This window comes from Pantherophis guttatus, chromosome 1, assembly GCF_059756535.1.
Source record: "Pantherophis guttatus breed Tessera chromosome 1, ASM5975653v1, whole genome shotgun sequence".
Classification (NCBI taxonomy): domain Eukaryota; kingdom Metazoa; phylum Chordata; class Lepidosauria; order Squamata; family Colubridae; genus Pantherophis; species Pantherophis guttatus.
This window is the reverse complement of record NC_142063.1, coordinates 33,487,399-33,502,174: the sequence shown is the minus strand read 5'-3', so window position 1 is coordinate 33,502,174 and position 14,776 is coordinate 33,487,399. Positions and strand designations below refer to the sequence as shown.

At 39.0% G+C, this 14,776-nt stretch overlaps 1 protein-coding gene across 1 annotated transcript; it reads right to left on the bottom strand.

Annotated features, from left to right (window-relative positions):
- Positions 1-933: 933 nt before the first annotated feature.
- On the bottom strand, positions 934-14,217 carry SNAPC1 (small nuclear RNA activating complex polypeptide 1). Its single transcript, XM_034433546.3, has 10 exons — positions 13,885-14,217; positions 12,581-12,740; positions 11,324-11,464; positions 10,337-10,444; positions 8,804-8,962; positions 8,215-8,283; positions 7,780-7,842; positions 5,875-6,019; positions 4,335-4,442; positions 934-2,809 (listed from the first exon to the last, which is right to left on the bottom strand). Exons 1-10 carry the CDS (start codon positions 14,010-14,012, stop codon positions 2,775-2,777), a joined length of 1,116 nt encoding a protein of 371 aa, XP_034289437.2. The 5' UTR covers positions 14,013-14,217; the 3' UTR covers positions 934-2,774.
- Positions 14,218-14,776: the final 559 nt, after the last annotated feature.

Genomic DNA, 14,776 nt, shown 5'->3' with positions numbered 1-14,776 from the left:
AGAATCCTGGCCCATGACAGCAGTGGTTTCTCCTGCAAACCATCCTGACATCTCAACTCTGATTAGAATGGATAGTCTTTGCAGGTACCTTGATGCCAACCCAGCTTTAAAAGCTAAAAATATCAATTTCAATGGCAGCTGGAAGCCTATTGATAAGGCTTCCTTCCACATAAGTCTTTGTCTTAAGTATCTTAAGCAACAAACATGCATTTTGCGCTAACTGCAGTTTCTGAGTGATCTTCAAAAAAGATTGAGCACATGGAACATACTATGATGATAAAGGAATGAATCATGTCAAATCACCAAATCATCAGTTTGTGGTTAACTATGACATGGTACATAAACATGGAGGCATCCAGGTTTGTTAGGCATATTCAGTAGCTGCATGCTCAAAGTTGGAATTCTTAAGAATTCTGATTCGACATTTTCTGTAAAGGTAGCCCTTTCAATTAGTAGCCTTTTCAATCAGTAGGTTTGCCAATTAGTAGAACTGAACTTTGACGAGCTGCTATTCAGCAGTTCTGTAGCAGACTTCTTTACCTACCACCTCAGCTTGAGATCATCAGCAACATGAGCAGATCTTCAAATGTGAATTTAAAAGATTTCCTATGCGGTACAATTCATTAAAAATATACTAAAGATACTAAAGATTTTTGTTGTTGTTAGTTGCGAAGTCGTGTCCGACCCATCACGATCCCATGGAAAACGTTCCTCCAGGCCTTCCTGTCCTCTACCATCCTCTGGAGTCCATTTAAGCTCACGCCCACTAAAGATTTTATTGTTCAATTATTTAGTGCATTAATATGAGCTGAAATGCTATGTTTTCCAATTAGCATAAACCTTACCATAAGTTTGCTTAAACAGAATTGTAGTTTTACAGAGAAAAATACAATCTGCACACTGCTCTTTTAGAAAAGATGCCAGAAAAATGCCTTTACAAATGGAATTCTTTATTTTTCTGCCTTAGGCCGTAAAAGCAGAAATTCTTGTATTTCTGAGAAAGCTATAAGCTTAAGAATTTAAATATTTGAAATAAACAGCAAAAAGTCAAAGACCTTGACACCAGAAATTTATAAGCAAATCAAAGGACTATGTGTCAGAGAGACACTGTCCCAGTCAGGAGGAGGGATCGAACGGGATCAGTCTGGAATTGTTACCAAGATACAAGAAGGGAAGGCCTGACACCACCACCATCCCAGTTAGATACCATTGAGCCTTACCTGTCTTTCCCGGGGCAAACTACCAGTCTGGGAAGATTGCTATGAAATAGGCATAGAACAATAAACTAGCAATTTGAATTCTTCACCTGTGGGTAGAGATGGGAAGGCCTGAAAAATGGTAACATTGGGGGGGGGGGCTGTTTTTCCCCGTTCTTTTCCAAAGCTGTTTGGAAAAAAACAAAAAAACTCCCCCCCCCCCCCCAATTTTTCCAGTCTTTCCCATCTCTACCTGTGGATCTGGTCATAAGGCAAATTTGGAATAGGAGAACTTTTGCTACAAGATTTTTGAAAATAATTAAACAGTACCTTCAAGGGAACTAAATTTTAAAACATAAGAAATTCCATAAGAAATTCCATACTTCTATGATTTTAGAAATTGGACACTAGAGGGGACTAAAAGATTCCAGGAAGAAAAGGAGAAAGGTTTGTCTTTTGTTTTGGTGAACATAGAGACAAAATAACAGAAAATACTGACATGAAAAATTTGATGAGATATCAAACACTCCAACAATCATACAATGAAATAAAGACTAAGGTGATTAGTAGCAAAAGGAAAGACTATAAAGTTTGTTTAATTAAGGTTAAAACAAGATGTTTCCACATTAAAAAAAATTATGGATTTTTGCTGGCATCAAGACTGAATGAAATGTTAATGATTTATGACTTTGTGCACGCATAAGGAATGGGTTATGGGAAGAAGAGGTGCTTGCATGTAACCTTATGGGAGTGAAGAATTACTATATTTGCTTTTACAGGCTGTGATGAAGATCCGAAATGGCTTCTTTAAATAGTTTTCTTATTTTTTCCTTTTTTTTTCAATTTTATTCCTTATTATTTTTAATTTATGAGTTTAGTTTGCATTGTCTTTTACTGTAATTAAAACAGTATCTAAACAAGTAGGACAAAACCATGATTTCTTTCAACTTCTTATATCACATTTCAGCCTGCCTGTAAGTTTCAACCCTTAGTTTAAGCTGGGAAGCATTTGGTTTTCTATCTTCTCCTTTGTGAAAAATCTAGAATCACATAAGGATTTTTCAGTCTCGTAATAGTTCATTCCCCAAAGTTTTGTAGAAAAAAAAACAGAGATGAACTCCATAACTTTCAACAGTGCAAAAATGTTAAATCTTCTGATTCTTCAGAATGTTGTTTCTTTCTAGATTTTTCTAACAATAACTTACAATTACAAATAAACCAATGGAAGCAGGAGTAATATAGGTACATAAAAAGCTGAAATGTACATATGCACTGCATTACAAATCTGTTACTGTCCAGGACAAGAGTTTCTTCTTTCATGTAATTAACATGGCTAAAGACCTTTTTAAAAATGAAACAAACTTTTACCAAAATCTATTTTAAATATGAATAAAGAATCCATTATAATCTTCTATGAAGTAAATCATAAGTAATGTCTTTTCTGCTTCTGTGCCTTCTTAACAAGTGTCCAGTTCACAACATAGCATTGGGTCACTCAGATTGCCTCATCCCTGGCTGGAAAACATGGTTCATTTAGACAGATGATTCATGTATCACCATTTCCCTTAAGATGCACTCTTAATGAGCCTTTTTCCTCTTGGTAGGTATGAAATCTAAAAATAGAAGAAACAGGTCATCGTAGCTTATAGCTATCAACAAAAAGAACTCTATATTCAAATTCTATTTTCTTAACATTTTTTTTAATTGACCAATGACAACTATTTTCAATCAACATAAAATACTGATTTTCTCAATGCATCTCACATGCATTAGTAAATTTAATATTAGATATTTCATGAGCTTAGGGAGAAAATGACCAAATTATTACTTATATACCTTATTCTGAATCAATGCAATTGAAAATTACCTGTGCATCAGTGGTGGGTTGCTTCCGGTTCTTGCGAACCGGTAGTAAAAGCGGTGGGAGGCTCCGCCCACCCGCCCAGATTCATAATGGACGCTCTGCACATGCGCGCATGTGCAAACCAGTAGTAAAGGTAAGTAGAACCTACCCCTGCTGTGCACCCTGGCAATTCTGTAACAACTGTATTCAGAAGTATAGGGTTTGGGTTCTTTGAAATAAAAGAAAAAATGAACTCCAAATCTTGACTCCATTTTTCCTGAAAACAATGGGATTTCTTTGTGGTTTCTCTCTAGAAATTAACCAGATCTGACCTTGCTTAGCTTTCTGTGATCTGTCTAGGTCAGCTATGTGCTATGCATGCTGTGATGATCTTAAAAGCAGCACATAGCAAGCACTGCTAGTAGCTTATTGAGGATTGCATCTTAGAAGAAGGAAGAATGTAGTCCTTGGTGCTCTCTGAGCCTGGTTGTTTGCTTGCAGACATTTAAACTAGGTAACATCTTCCATGCTAGGAGGGAGTGAGGTTTGCTATCTGTTTACATACAGTGCCTGTCATGTTGATGGGTGTGTTGTTTTCACTTTGATAGTTCCTTGATCAGGGTATTGTTTATTGTTTCATTGTTTGGTCAGGTGTAGGTCAGGAGCAAGTCTTGTTTATCTGGGTGTTGAATGCTAACAAGTAGATGTTCTGGTCTTTTTGTTTCCTTTTAGCTTTTTCATAAGCTCTTTTGAATGGAGTATAAATATTGCCTATCTCAGGGGTCCCCAAGCCCTGAGCCACAGATCGGCATCGGTCTGCGGCTCGCCAGGAACCAGGCCAAGCAAGCAAAGCCCCATCTGAACATGTGCGGGATCCAGGCAGCGCGTGGTCTGCGGAAAACTGCCATCCACAGAATGGTCCCTGGCAATCAAAAATTTGGGGACCGCTGGTCTATCTCAATTTGCCTGTTGATGGCTGATTTGTCTGAATGCCAAATTTCCAGGAATTACGTGTTTTTTTGGATATGGCTTGGTCTAGAACACCTTGTTGAAAAATTGAGTTGTTGAATAACTGAGGAATTACATTACCTATATATGAAAAAGATGAATGTTTTTCTCCAGTGTAACGTTCGAAAGGGAAACTTCTCAAATGGAAGACAGAAGTGGTACCTAAGTAGGACTACTCATGTATCTGCTTGTGTCAGAAATAGCTAAGAACAGTAAAGAAGAAGGATTTTTGCAGACTTTCCTTTTTTGTCAGAGCTATTTTTGTGCAGAAGTGTACCACAACATACCTTCATCACTTGAGTGATCATTTCCTTCTTCTTCATCACCATCATTATCTCCAATCACAGGCATATTCAGTCTCTCAATATTTTCCTGTGCTGTTGGTAGTGAAGTTCCTGCAAAAAGAACAAAATTAAAGAGAAATTTTCATTTCAGCTTTACTGAAATTAGATTATATCTTTGATAGCCAATCTTATAGGATACCCTTACATTGGAACAAGTAGCATTTGAGGGATTTGGAACCATAATTCAAAGCAAGGGTGCTTGAAATTTTTGCTCCTTTTGAAAGATATTATTTATTTATGTCTTTTTAACTTCAGTTAGCAACAGTTTTGCCAGAACAGTTTTGCCAGAAACTGGCATTTATTACCCATTTCTGGCAACAACAAAAAAAGCCCAACCCATAGAAAAAAATTCACTTAACTGCTACAAAAAAGGTCATAAAATGGATCTGGTCACACAGTCACCTGCTTTATAACCATCATGACTTACAACCATAATTGCCAGGGTCAATTATGGTCCTAATTTAGGACTACCTAATTAAGGACTACTTGTAATCCATTTTACATGGGATTCCTAAAAGACAATTTGGAAATTGTGGATAGAACAAAATACAATTGTGAAGTTGTCAGATAATAAACTTTGAAGATCTACAACAGGGGTGTCAAACTGGATTTCTTCGAGGGCAGGATCAGCATGTAGTTCTCCTCTGCAGGCTGGCCAGGGGGGAGACGGGATAGACACCTCCTGCAGCACCCTACCAGCCAAAATGGGGCACAGGGGGACCACGGCCTGGACAGCCTCTTGCAGTACTTTGCCAGCCAAAATGGAGTGCGTTTTGGCTGGCAGGGTGCTGCAGGAGGCTGTACAGGCCAAAAACGGGGCATGGGGGTGCACACAGCCCCCTGCCCGTTTTTCCTAGCAGAGGCACTGCAGGCTGGTGCTTTGCTATTTCCAGGCCAGCCCCACAGGCCAGATTTAAGCACCCCATGGGCCGAATCCGGCCCGCAGGCCTTGAGTTTGATACCCGTGATCTACAGGATGCCTATTTGTCACAGAACCAACTCATATATTTAAATGTTAGAACCTGATTACTTGAAGGACTTTCCCCCTCTGTATTGTCTTGTTTGGTACCTGAGATTAAATTGGATTAAATATCATAATTGCAAAATCCTTCCCACTAGACAGGAGACTGTTACAATGATTTACAGATGAACTCATTCTCTTTCATCAGACCTTTTCATCAGTTATGAGACTGTTATGAAATAACATACAAACACAAACACACACACGCACAACTACAAGCAGATTATTTTATAAAACAAGGAAGGACATTCATAAGTAATACATTTAAAAGTGGCAAGCACAATGAAAGGCTCAGGAAGGACATGTATCTATTTTTTTTTTATCACCCACCTTTATTATGAAACATTTACATCTCTTGTGTTATGGTACAGCATTCACAATGCACACTGATTAGAGGGCCTATACATCAGGGGCACTGTAGAAACAGCAATTTCCCCAGATTAATCCTACTATGCTAATCACCTCTCTTTTGCAGACGTTCTGATTTCTTCGCTGTTGGTAAACATTTCCTGACGTTTCTATCCCTAGGCAATCTGGTTTTCCCACGATTTGATCCCAATTCGGAAGATTCCAGTTTAACTTGGCGATGTCGCCTGGACTTTGAAGCCTAAATAGATTTTCAGCCAAAGAAAGTGCAACAAGAAAAATATGCAAGCAATGAATACACAATAATATTGCTCTGAAAGAGAAAGATGATGATCCAATGAATTTATCATAAGGTATTTAATTCTGCCACTGTATTTGTAAACTGATCATATGCCTTGTTCATCAAGAGCATCTTTACAACACAAATTAAATCCAAAACTAAGTCATATGGCATAGGTAGGTTTAAAAGTGCACCAATGGGGGAAAAATACATTCTATTAACTATTAGGCTCTACTATCTGCAATTGGGGATACAATCTTGTATATTGTTATGGTACTGCTTCCACGGTAGACTGGGAGCAGAAAGGAGATGCAATTTCAAAAAGGAAACTTTTACCCAACCCACTAGAGTGGAAAGGCAGGGAATTCTATGGGTCGTCTTTCCTAAGGAGGTTCATGTAACAAGACCAAGAAGAAAGGCCTTCTCCATGGTGGCTCCCTCCATGTGAAACATCATCCCATGGAAATAAGATTGGGTCCCCCTCTGACACTCTTTTGCAAGGCCCTAAAGACTTTGCCAATGGGCCTGGACTCCAGACTGGGATGGAACCCACCAAGTGGCTTATTTGATTGACTGATTGTTGTTGTGGGGAGGATAGATTTTTGTTATTTTTATATTGAATTTTAATCTTTGTAAACCACCTGGAGTTACTGATAGTGAAATGGGCAGCCATAGAAATTTGGTAAATAAAATCATGGAATGAAGTGGTTTGCTGCCTCTTCTCTCCATGGCAGTCCTCAACATACAACTGTAATTGAACCTGGAATTACGGTTGTAAGTCATGGCAATCATTAAGTCAGGATTAAGCTGTTGAAAGAAGTTGTATGTTGCTAACTTTATCTTTATATACCAAGAAAACATGTTAAGGGTTACATCCAATGTTATATAATCAGATTTCTACTTATCTTATATGCTGACTCTGTAAACCACTTAGAGAGGGCATTAAAGCACTGAAAAGTCTAAGTGCTATTGCTAATTTGTCTGTTTCAAATTGCTTTTCTTACAGACACACTGAAATGAAGTTTAGCACTTCTGTTCAGATAATTATGGCTGTTAAGAGAGTCAGTGTGGTGTAGTGGTTAAAAGCATAAAGCTAGAAAGTGGGACATCCTGTATTCTAGTTCTGTCATAGGCACATAGACAATGGGGTGACCTTAGGCTAGTCACTTTCTCTTAGCTATAGGAAGGAAGCAATGGCAAACTGCTTCCAAAAACCTTGTGAAGAAAACTACAGGGATTTGTCTAGGGCAGTGATGGCTAACCTTTTTGCCGTCGCGTGCCAAAAGCGGGGAGAGTACGGGGAGGTTGCCCACGTGTGCCCACACCCATAGTTCAATGCACCCCGCCCCTGCACCTCCCCCCCCCCGCTTTTAGCATGTGATGGCACAGTGGGCCCAGTAGCCCCATTTTTCACCCTCCTCAGGCTCCAGAGGCTTTCTAGAAGCCTGGGGAGGGTAAAAACAGCTTTCCCCACCCCCCTGGAGGCCCTCTAGAGGCCGGAAACAGCCCATTTCTCAACTTCCGGTGGGACCGGAAGGCCCAAAAATCAGCTGGCCAGCGCACACATGCGCGCTGCAGCTGAACTATGGTAATGCTCGCGTGCCCACTGATATGGCTCCGTGTGCCACCTGTGGCACCCGTGCCATAGGTTCGCCATCACGGGTCTAGGGAGTCACTGGTAGTCAAAAGCACAGAAAAAAATCCAGCCTTTACGTACTTACCTGAGCAACTGCAGAATACGATCTGGATTTGATTTCAGCTAATGTTTTAGCTCTGCTAGATCCCTGAAAAGAGAAGATTGCCAATACAGTTTGCACTACCTTTTTTTACTTCTTGACATCTGATGTTTTAACAATTATCCATGCACAAAATCATGCACAAAAAAACTTTTAATGCTAGAAATGTATCATTTTTCTTTGTAAATAAATTACTGTTTCAAATACCTACTCAGCTTTGAGGACAATAAGGATAGTTATCCAGGGATAGTCCATCCCCACCCCCCACCCCCCACCCCCTGGTCCCTTCTTATCTTCTTGGTTTTGTAGTATAGAGCTGAATTAGAAATGACTGCAAGGGACTTTTATGGTAAATTATATCTTACTAAGAATTCCTATAAAGAAATTAAATATTCCACCATGATGATGAGATTTCCTTACTTCAGACTCTTGGGAACAACCTTCTTTTCTATTCCTCATTTCGTCACCCACAGTAGATAAGGGGGATTCCTGAAAAAATAGATACTAGTTAGATTCAAGAATGCATTAGATACACATCGGATTTGTACACTCAAATCATCAAACAGATGAAAGGTGACTTTCCTCTCCCAGCAATATCACAAGAGGACACATGCATGTGCATAGAAAGCTGGTGAACTGCTACTCCATTCAAATGGAAAACTAGTTACAATATCATCCACCAGTAATTTCTTGCCTCAAGAAGCAAGATTATGTTTGCCTCTTTCAACATGTCTTTGCAAAGTATCTTTAAATATTAACAATTTTGAGTTGCCTCTATCTCAAAATCCTTCAGAAAGTCCTCAAAGACAGATTTTTTTTCCATAGGGCTGTTGAAGCTTAATAGTTTATAAAAAGGTTATAAAAATAAATAGCTTATTCAAAGTGATCAGATTGGTGCCGGAATTTTGTTATTACACTGATTATTATTTTTCTGATATTATGTAGTTAAAACCATTAGTTTATAGGATTTATATTATACCAATTTCTAAAGAAAAATTAAATTATATACCATTTTCTTTTTCTGCCACTGTTGATAATCCTGAATGATATCTTGGAACTTGGCTGCGAAGTCATCTTTAATCAAACTGATAGCCTTATCTGGCTGACTTTGATCCATAGAGATCAGACATTTCATTTTTTTGTAATGCTCATGAATATTTTTTGTTTCCTTATAAGTGAAGCAGACAAAAAACAAAATTTCTTAATAACTCCATCAGTAAAAATTGAGATTGTTGTCATATTTTGCTATACATCCTGCTCTTAATGTTTCATCCAAACAGAAAACATGGTCAGTTCTGCATTCACATCTCTCTCTATATATAAGTGAAATACCATGCATCATCACAAAATCTCCAGAACTGTAAAGCCTACAAACTTTAAATTTGCCACTTATGTTCCTCTTGGTTTCTAGGTGCTCGCTAAAAGGATTTTTTGAAATGACTATCAGAGCATTAGTATTTCCTATATTATTATTATTAACACGCTCTGATGCTAGTTCTACTCCCCCTCCCCACCTGAAAAGAAATCTGTTCCAAATGCAAAACACAAGCAGAGGAGAGGAGTTTCAGTTTTACTTTCACAGCAACAAGCAGCTTTACTACAGAACAGCTGAGCTAAGCCACCGCCAGGCTCCTTCCTGTCTCCTTCTTGCTTACATAGTAAATACTGTTTCAGTTTTCAAACAACCCTCTGATGCTAAGAAGTTCTACTCCCCCTCCCCACCTGAAAAGAAATCTGTTCCACACTCTGATGCTAAGGAGTTCTACTTCCCCTCCCCACCTGAAAAGAAATCTGTTCCAAATGCAAAACAAGCAGAGTTTCAGTTTTACTTTCACAGCAGCAAGCAGGGGATAGGATAGGGGAGGCTTCTGTGGGGCAAGCCTGAGGGAGAGAAGGGGATAGGATAGGATAGACTTCTGTGGGGCAAGCCTGAGGGAGAGAAGGGGAGAGGAGAGGCCGATTGTAACTACTTATTAATTTTCAAGCTGTAAGTGTCGATTTATCAAGCCCGATCACATAGTTTCGTAGCGGAGCACAGGTATTCAGCTAGTTAGAAATATATGCTGGTAAAACTAAGTTAAAGATTTGGATCTATGTCAGATCATATAATTGTTGAAAAAAACGTGCTAACCAGAAGGTGTACATTATGAATATGCCTTTAGAAATTAAGAAAGATTGTAATATCTTTTAATATAAAACTTATCAGATATTGCCTTTGTTTCTATGTTCTTTAACTTTTCAAAGAAATTCCTGGGGGAGATCAGATGGAGTTTGGGATCTCTCAAAATTTGAGTTGTACTTCTTTTTCGGATAGTATGTGAAAATGGCCTGGCCTGGATTTTAGCAAACAACTTGAGGTTCAAGCACCAGATATAATACATACAAAGTATGGATTACATTCACAGAAAGATATTTGGATTATACGGGTTTTTTTAAAAAATGTTATATCTATTTCTCTGTAAAACTGTTTATTGATAACATTTTTACAGTGTATAGGACATAACCCAAAAATAATCATGTTGGAAGAAGGTGTTAAGTATACCTCCAAGAAATTTTCATGGCAAAGCAAGGCAACACGATCAGTAGGATCTCTGAATTCCCTCTTCATGTCGGTATTTGCATGCATATTCTTTTTAGTCCTAAATGAAAGCTAAGAAAGAAACAGTCATATCAGAATCAAAATAGGAAAAGCACGTATCTGAATCACCCAGCATGCATGAAATTTCCTGGTTAATGCCACAATAGCCGTAACTCTGAACAAATTCCAGCATCAACCAAAGAACTTCTTAATGAGGGGAGGACCAAGTGGAGCCAAGAAAAATGATCACATTTTTCAAAGCAACATCCATACTCTGTTACACATAATCCAAAGAATCATAGCAGATTAGAATTATTGCAGGTCCCACCAGGTCCAATTTTGTAGCAAATAGCTGATGATTATAAAAAGCCAATCATTGTAGAAACCACAAGCATTCTAAACCAAGTTGTCAGCTCAACCTTTCTAATCTACCGTATTTTTCCCTCCATAAGACGCACCTAGGTTTAGAGGAGGAAAACAGGAAAAAAAATATCAGGCGGAGCCTGAGAGGACCACAGATAGGTGTCCTCTCATGTGCCAGCTCAGCCTATTGACTCCTGCACTGTGGAAAAGAGACCAGAGGCTGGGGTTCAGCACTGTAAAAGGACCCTGCCACCGCAGCCCGGCCTGTTATGCAATATTCACTCCATAAGACACACAGACATTTCCACCCACTTTTTTGGAGGGAAAGTGGGCCTTATGGAGCAAAAAATACAGTATTAAAAATATGGTATTAAATAGCATTTGTATGAGAAAGAAAACAGGATCTTTGCTAGAAAATCCACATTTCTCCCATTCTCTTGTGATGCTTGGATAATGCAGGACAGAGAATAGGAAGCAGGATACCAGACTGAAACAATCTTAAGTTTCTTAGCAGAATGATAAGACGACCAGCCAGAAAATAGAGATGGTACAATGAGTACTTGTGTTACTATGGTTTTAATAACTCACAAATTTGGGCATTGCTGTGAAATAGAATGCTTTGTCCATCCGAAGTTTCCTGAAGATATATGCTGCATCATAGTGCTGTGCATCTAGAAGTTCCTGCTTGAATTTACTGACTTCAGCCCAATCTTTAAGTGCAACCCTAATCTGAAATACAAAACAAACAAAAATGTCTTCAAACAAGTCAGCAACATATCTTGAAGTGTGAAGTAATTAAACAGCCTATGTGGCTAACTAAATGGATATTATAAAGGATGTCAGCACAATCAGATGCCTAAATCACCTAGCTCTAACTGAAGCAATAAACTGGAGTGCTTTAGTTTATTCAGAATTCCCAAACTATTTAACAGTAGGAGATAGAAAAATTATTTGTAGACTTCATTGTTATATGTTAGATTTAAGGTTAAAAGAGAAAAGAAAATACCTCCTTTGAGTTTGACTCCTGATGTTATTTTCTTGGCAACAATACAGAAGTAATTTGTAGTGCCTTGTCATGGAATTTTTTAAAAAACCTCACACACTAGCCTATGGCCCAGGGATTTGCTGCTGGTTTCCATCCCAGTAATCTAAAGTATGAGAATACTTTTTAAATTGATGATAGTTTATACGTACACATTTCTACATCCTGCTTTTTAAGTTTATCCAATATGTTTCATGTACATTGCCACTCTTTAACACAGTCCTGTAAATAAGGCCATTTTAAGCCCTATATGACAGACAGCTGTGAGGCAAAAAATCAGAGCATACTATTCACTAGGTCACCATTCATGATCATACTTTTATATTAAATAAAATTTCAACTCCCCAAGACTAAAGAACAGTGGTGTCAAATTTGATTTCATTGAAGGCCGCAGCAGGGTTGTGTTTGATCTGGGTGGGCAGGAGGCCCATGGCCAGGGTGGGCGTGGCCAGCTCTACATCATTTGTGTGATCAAATGCCACTTTTTCTAGTAGTTTGTTTTGCAAGGACTCTGCAAGCGAAAATGGAGCTCATGAGGGCAGTGCATGCCCCCCCGCCCCCCGGGGCTCTGTTTTTGGCTGCGACAGCCTCCTGCAGCCAAAAACAGGCCTTCCGGGCCCCGTTTTCACTGGCATAGGCACCATGGGCCAGTATTTCACTGCTTCTAGGGCTGCCCTGCAGGCCAGATCTAAGCACCCCGTGGGCTGGATCCGGCCATGGGCTTTGAGTTTGACACCCCTGCTAAGAACATCAGTTACAATGCAAGATTACTGGACAATGAATTAAAAGCAGTTTAAGTTTACCTTTTGTTTTGGTTGACAGAGTTGTGTGTTGTACAAACCATACAGAAGATAAAGAGCACCAACTCGGATCTGGAAAGTATAAGGAGGCAAAAAGTAGGGCCATACCAGGGCTAAAGCTTCTGTAGTGAACTTGATTTGCTCTGGAGTCCTTATTTTACCACTAGAGAAAAAAATAAACAAACAATATATATCAACTCAACCAAACTGTAAGGTCTTAGTTGCAGAAGAAATTAATTATCGACTACTTACATCAAAAAGAAGAGATTCAAATATACCATTTGTTTTTCTATCAAATCTGCACAAGGTCTGCTATAAACCTTATTCACTTGTTTACTGCAGTAACATCTTAATTTATAAAATAAGAAGTAGAACAGATTACATTTCTCTATATACCATGCTTGGAATGGTAATTACTTTATTTGAGCTTCTTAATTAAGAATTATTTAAAGCAGGAATACACTTTTTAAGAACTATTGGTTTTTTTCTGCAGTCATAACTATCTGTAGAAGTCTGTATCTGTCCTGTTTGATTATTGTACCAAACCAACAACCAAACTATCCACCTTTTCTCTCCTGTTTTCTAAATCCAATGCTCTAAGTATCTAAATAATAGAGTATCTATGGAGATTCTCAGTCATCCAGGTCATGGTTGTCCCAAAGGTGCTTTTTTTCAAGAGGCAATGGACTTTCTGGTTTTTCTTTGCAGACATTTTGCTTCTTCTCCAAGAAGCTTCTTCAGCTCTAAATAATGGAATGTTAAGAATTTAAGAGTATTAAATAAATATACCGGTAGTTGTATTGGAGTAATCAACTGTATCAAGATTTATACTAACGCAATCAAAAGGAAAAAAAAATGTGCGAGGGAAAAACAAACGTGCAGAGGATTAAACTACCAGAATGCCAAGCCAACATCCATCATATCTGGAAGTTCTCGAAGTTGCAATTCCAAGGCATCTAAATGGGGCAGGCTGCTCCAAAGATATAATATGCTCCATCCTAATTTTTCTCATCCCTAACTACAGTGACTAGGGACTGTGTAACTAAAACGTTAGGACAGCACCATATAAAAAAATGCAGGAAGATTTCACTATTTCTCTTAACTCTAATTCACTTTTTAAAGGCGGGGAGTGGGGAGGCAGAGGAAATTCAACCGTGTTCCAAATAAACTTTGCACAAGTCTTGGCGTGGAGGCTCAGGACTGTCCATAGGTGGACAGACAGCCCCACCGCCGCCGCTCCCTCTTCTCCTGGGACGAGGGACTTGAAACCACGAAGGGGTGACAAAACAACAGGAAAAGCGACTCACTAAAAAATGGTGTCGAAACGATTCTGCCTCCAGAGCAAGGCGAAATCTTCGAAGCGGACACTCTCGGCTTGCTGGAACCGAGTAAGCAAAGCCTCAAAGTCCGTCCTCAGCCCGGGCCACCCGTTCATGATGTACGACCATCCGCCGTGCGGGAGAACCCACGTACGACAGCACCACCACCCGGCCCCCCCCACGCCGCCTCCAAAGGAGTTGACTGCGCACGCGCAAACGGCAAACAAATACGCCTGCCTTAACTCGTTCCTCCACCCAAGGAAGAAAAATTTCGAATCTGCTTAAGGCAGATTCTCAACAAGGCAGCCTTCGAAAGAGTTCATCCAATCTGGGGGCGGAGGAAAAGAATCCGACCAATCCGAGTTAACTTTGTGTTCTTCGCTCCGCCCACAGGTCTTTCTTCCCTTTCAAAATCGCTTTTTTGGGGCTGACGTCACCATCCTGGGAGGCGGAGTGGGCGTCGTTTTATTTTTATTTTTTTGTGTCGGAATCGGAACGGATGAAGCATCCTGGGCAGATATCAATTACTGGGGTTTTTTGCTGCGATTTTACTTATTTAAGATTATCGATACAAGAGGAGAGAGAGAGAGAGAGAGAGAGATAAATAGGCAGGCAGGCAGGCAGACAGACAGACAGACAGACAGACATAGATAGAAATATATATATATATATGTATATGTATATGTATATATATATATATATACACACATACATATATATATACATATATATATATATATATATATATATATATATATATATATACACACACACATACATATATATATACATATATACATATGTAGATATAGATATATCTGTGTATGGATATAGAGATATAGATATAGATATATCTGTGTATGGATATAGAGATATAGAT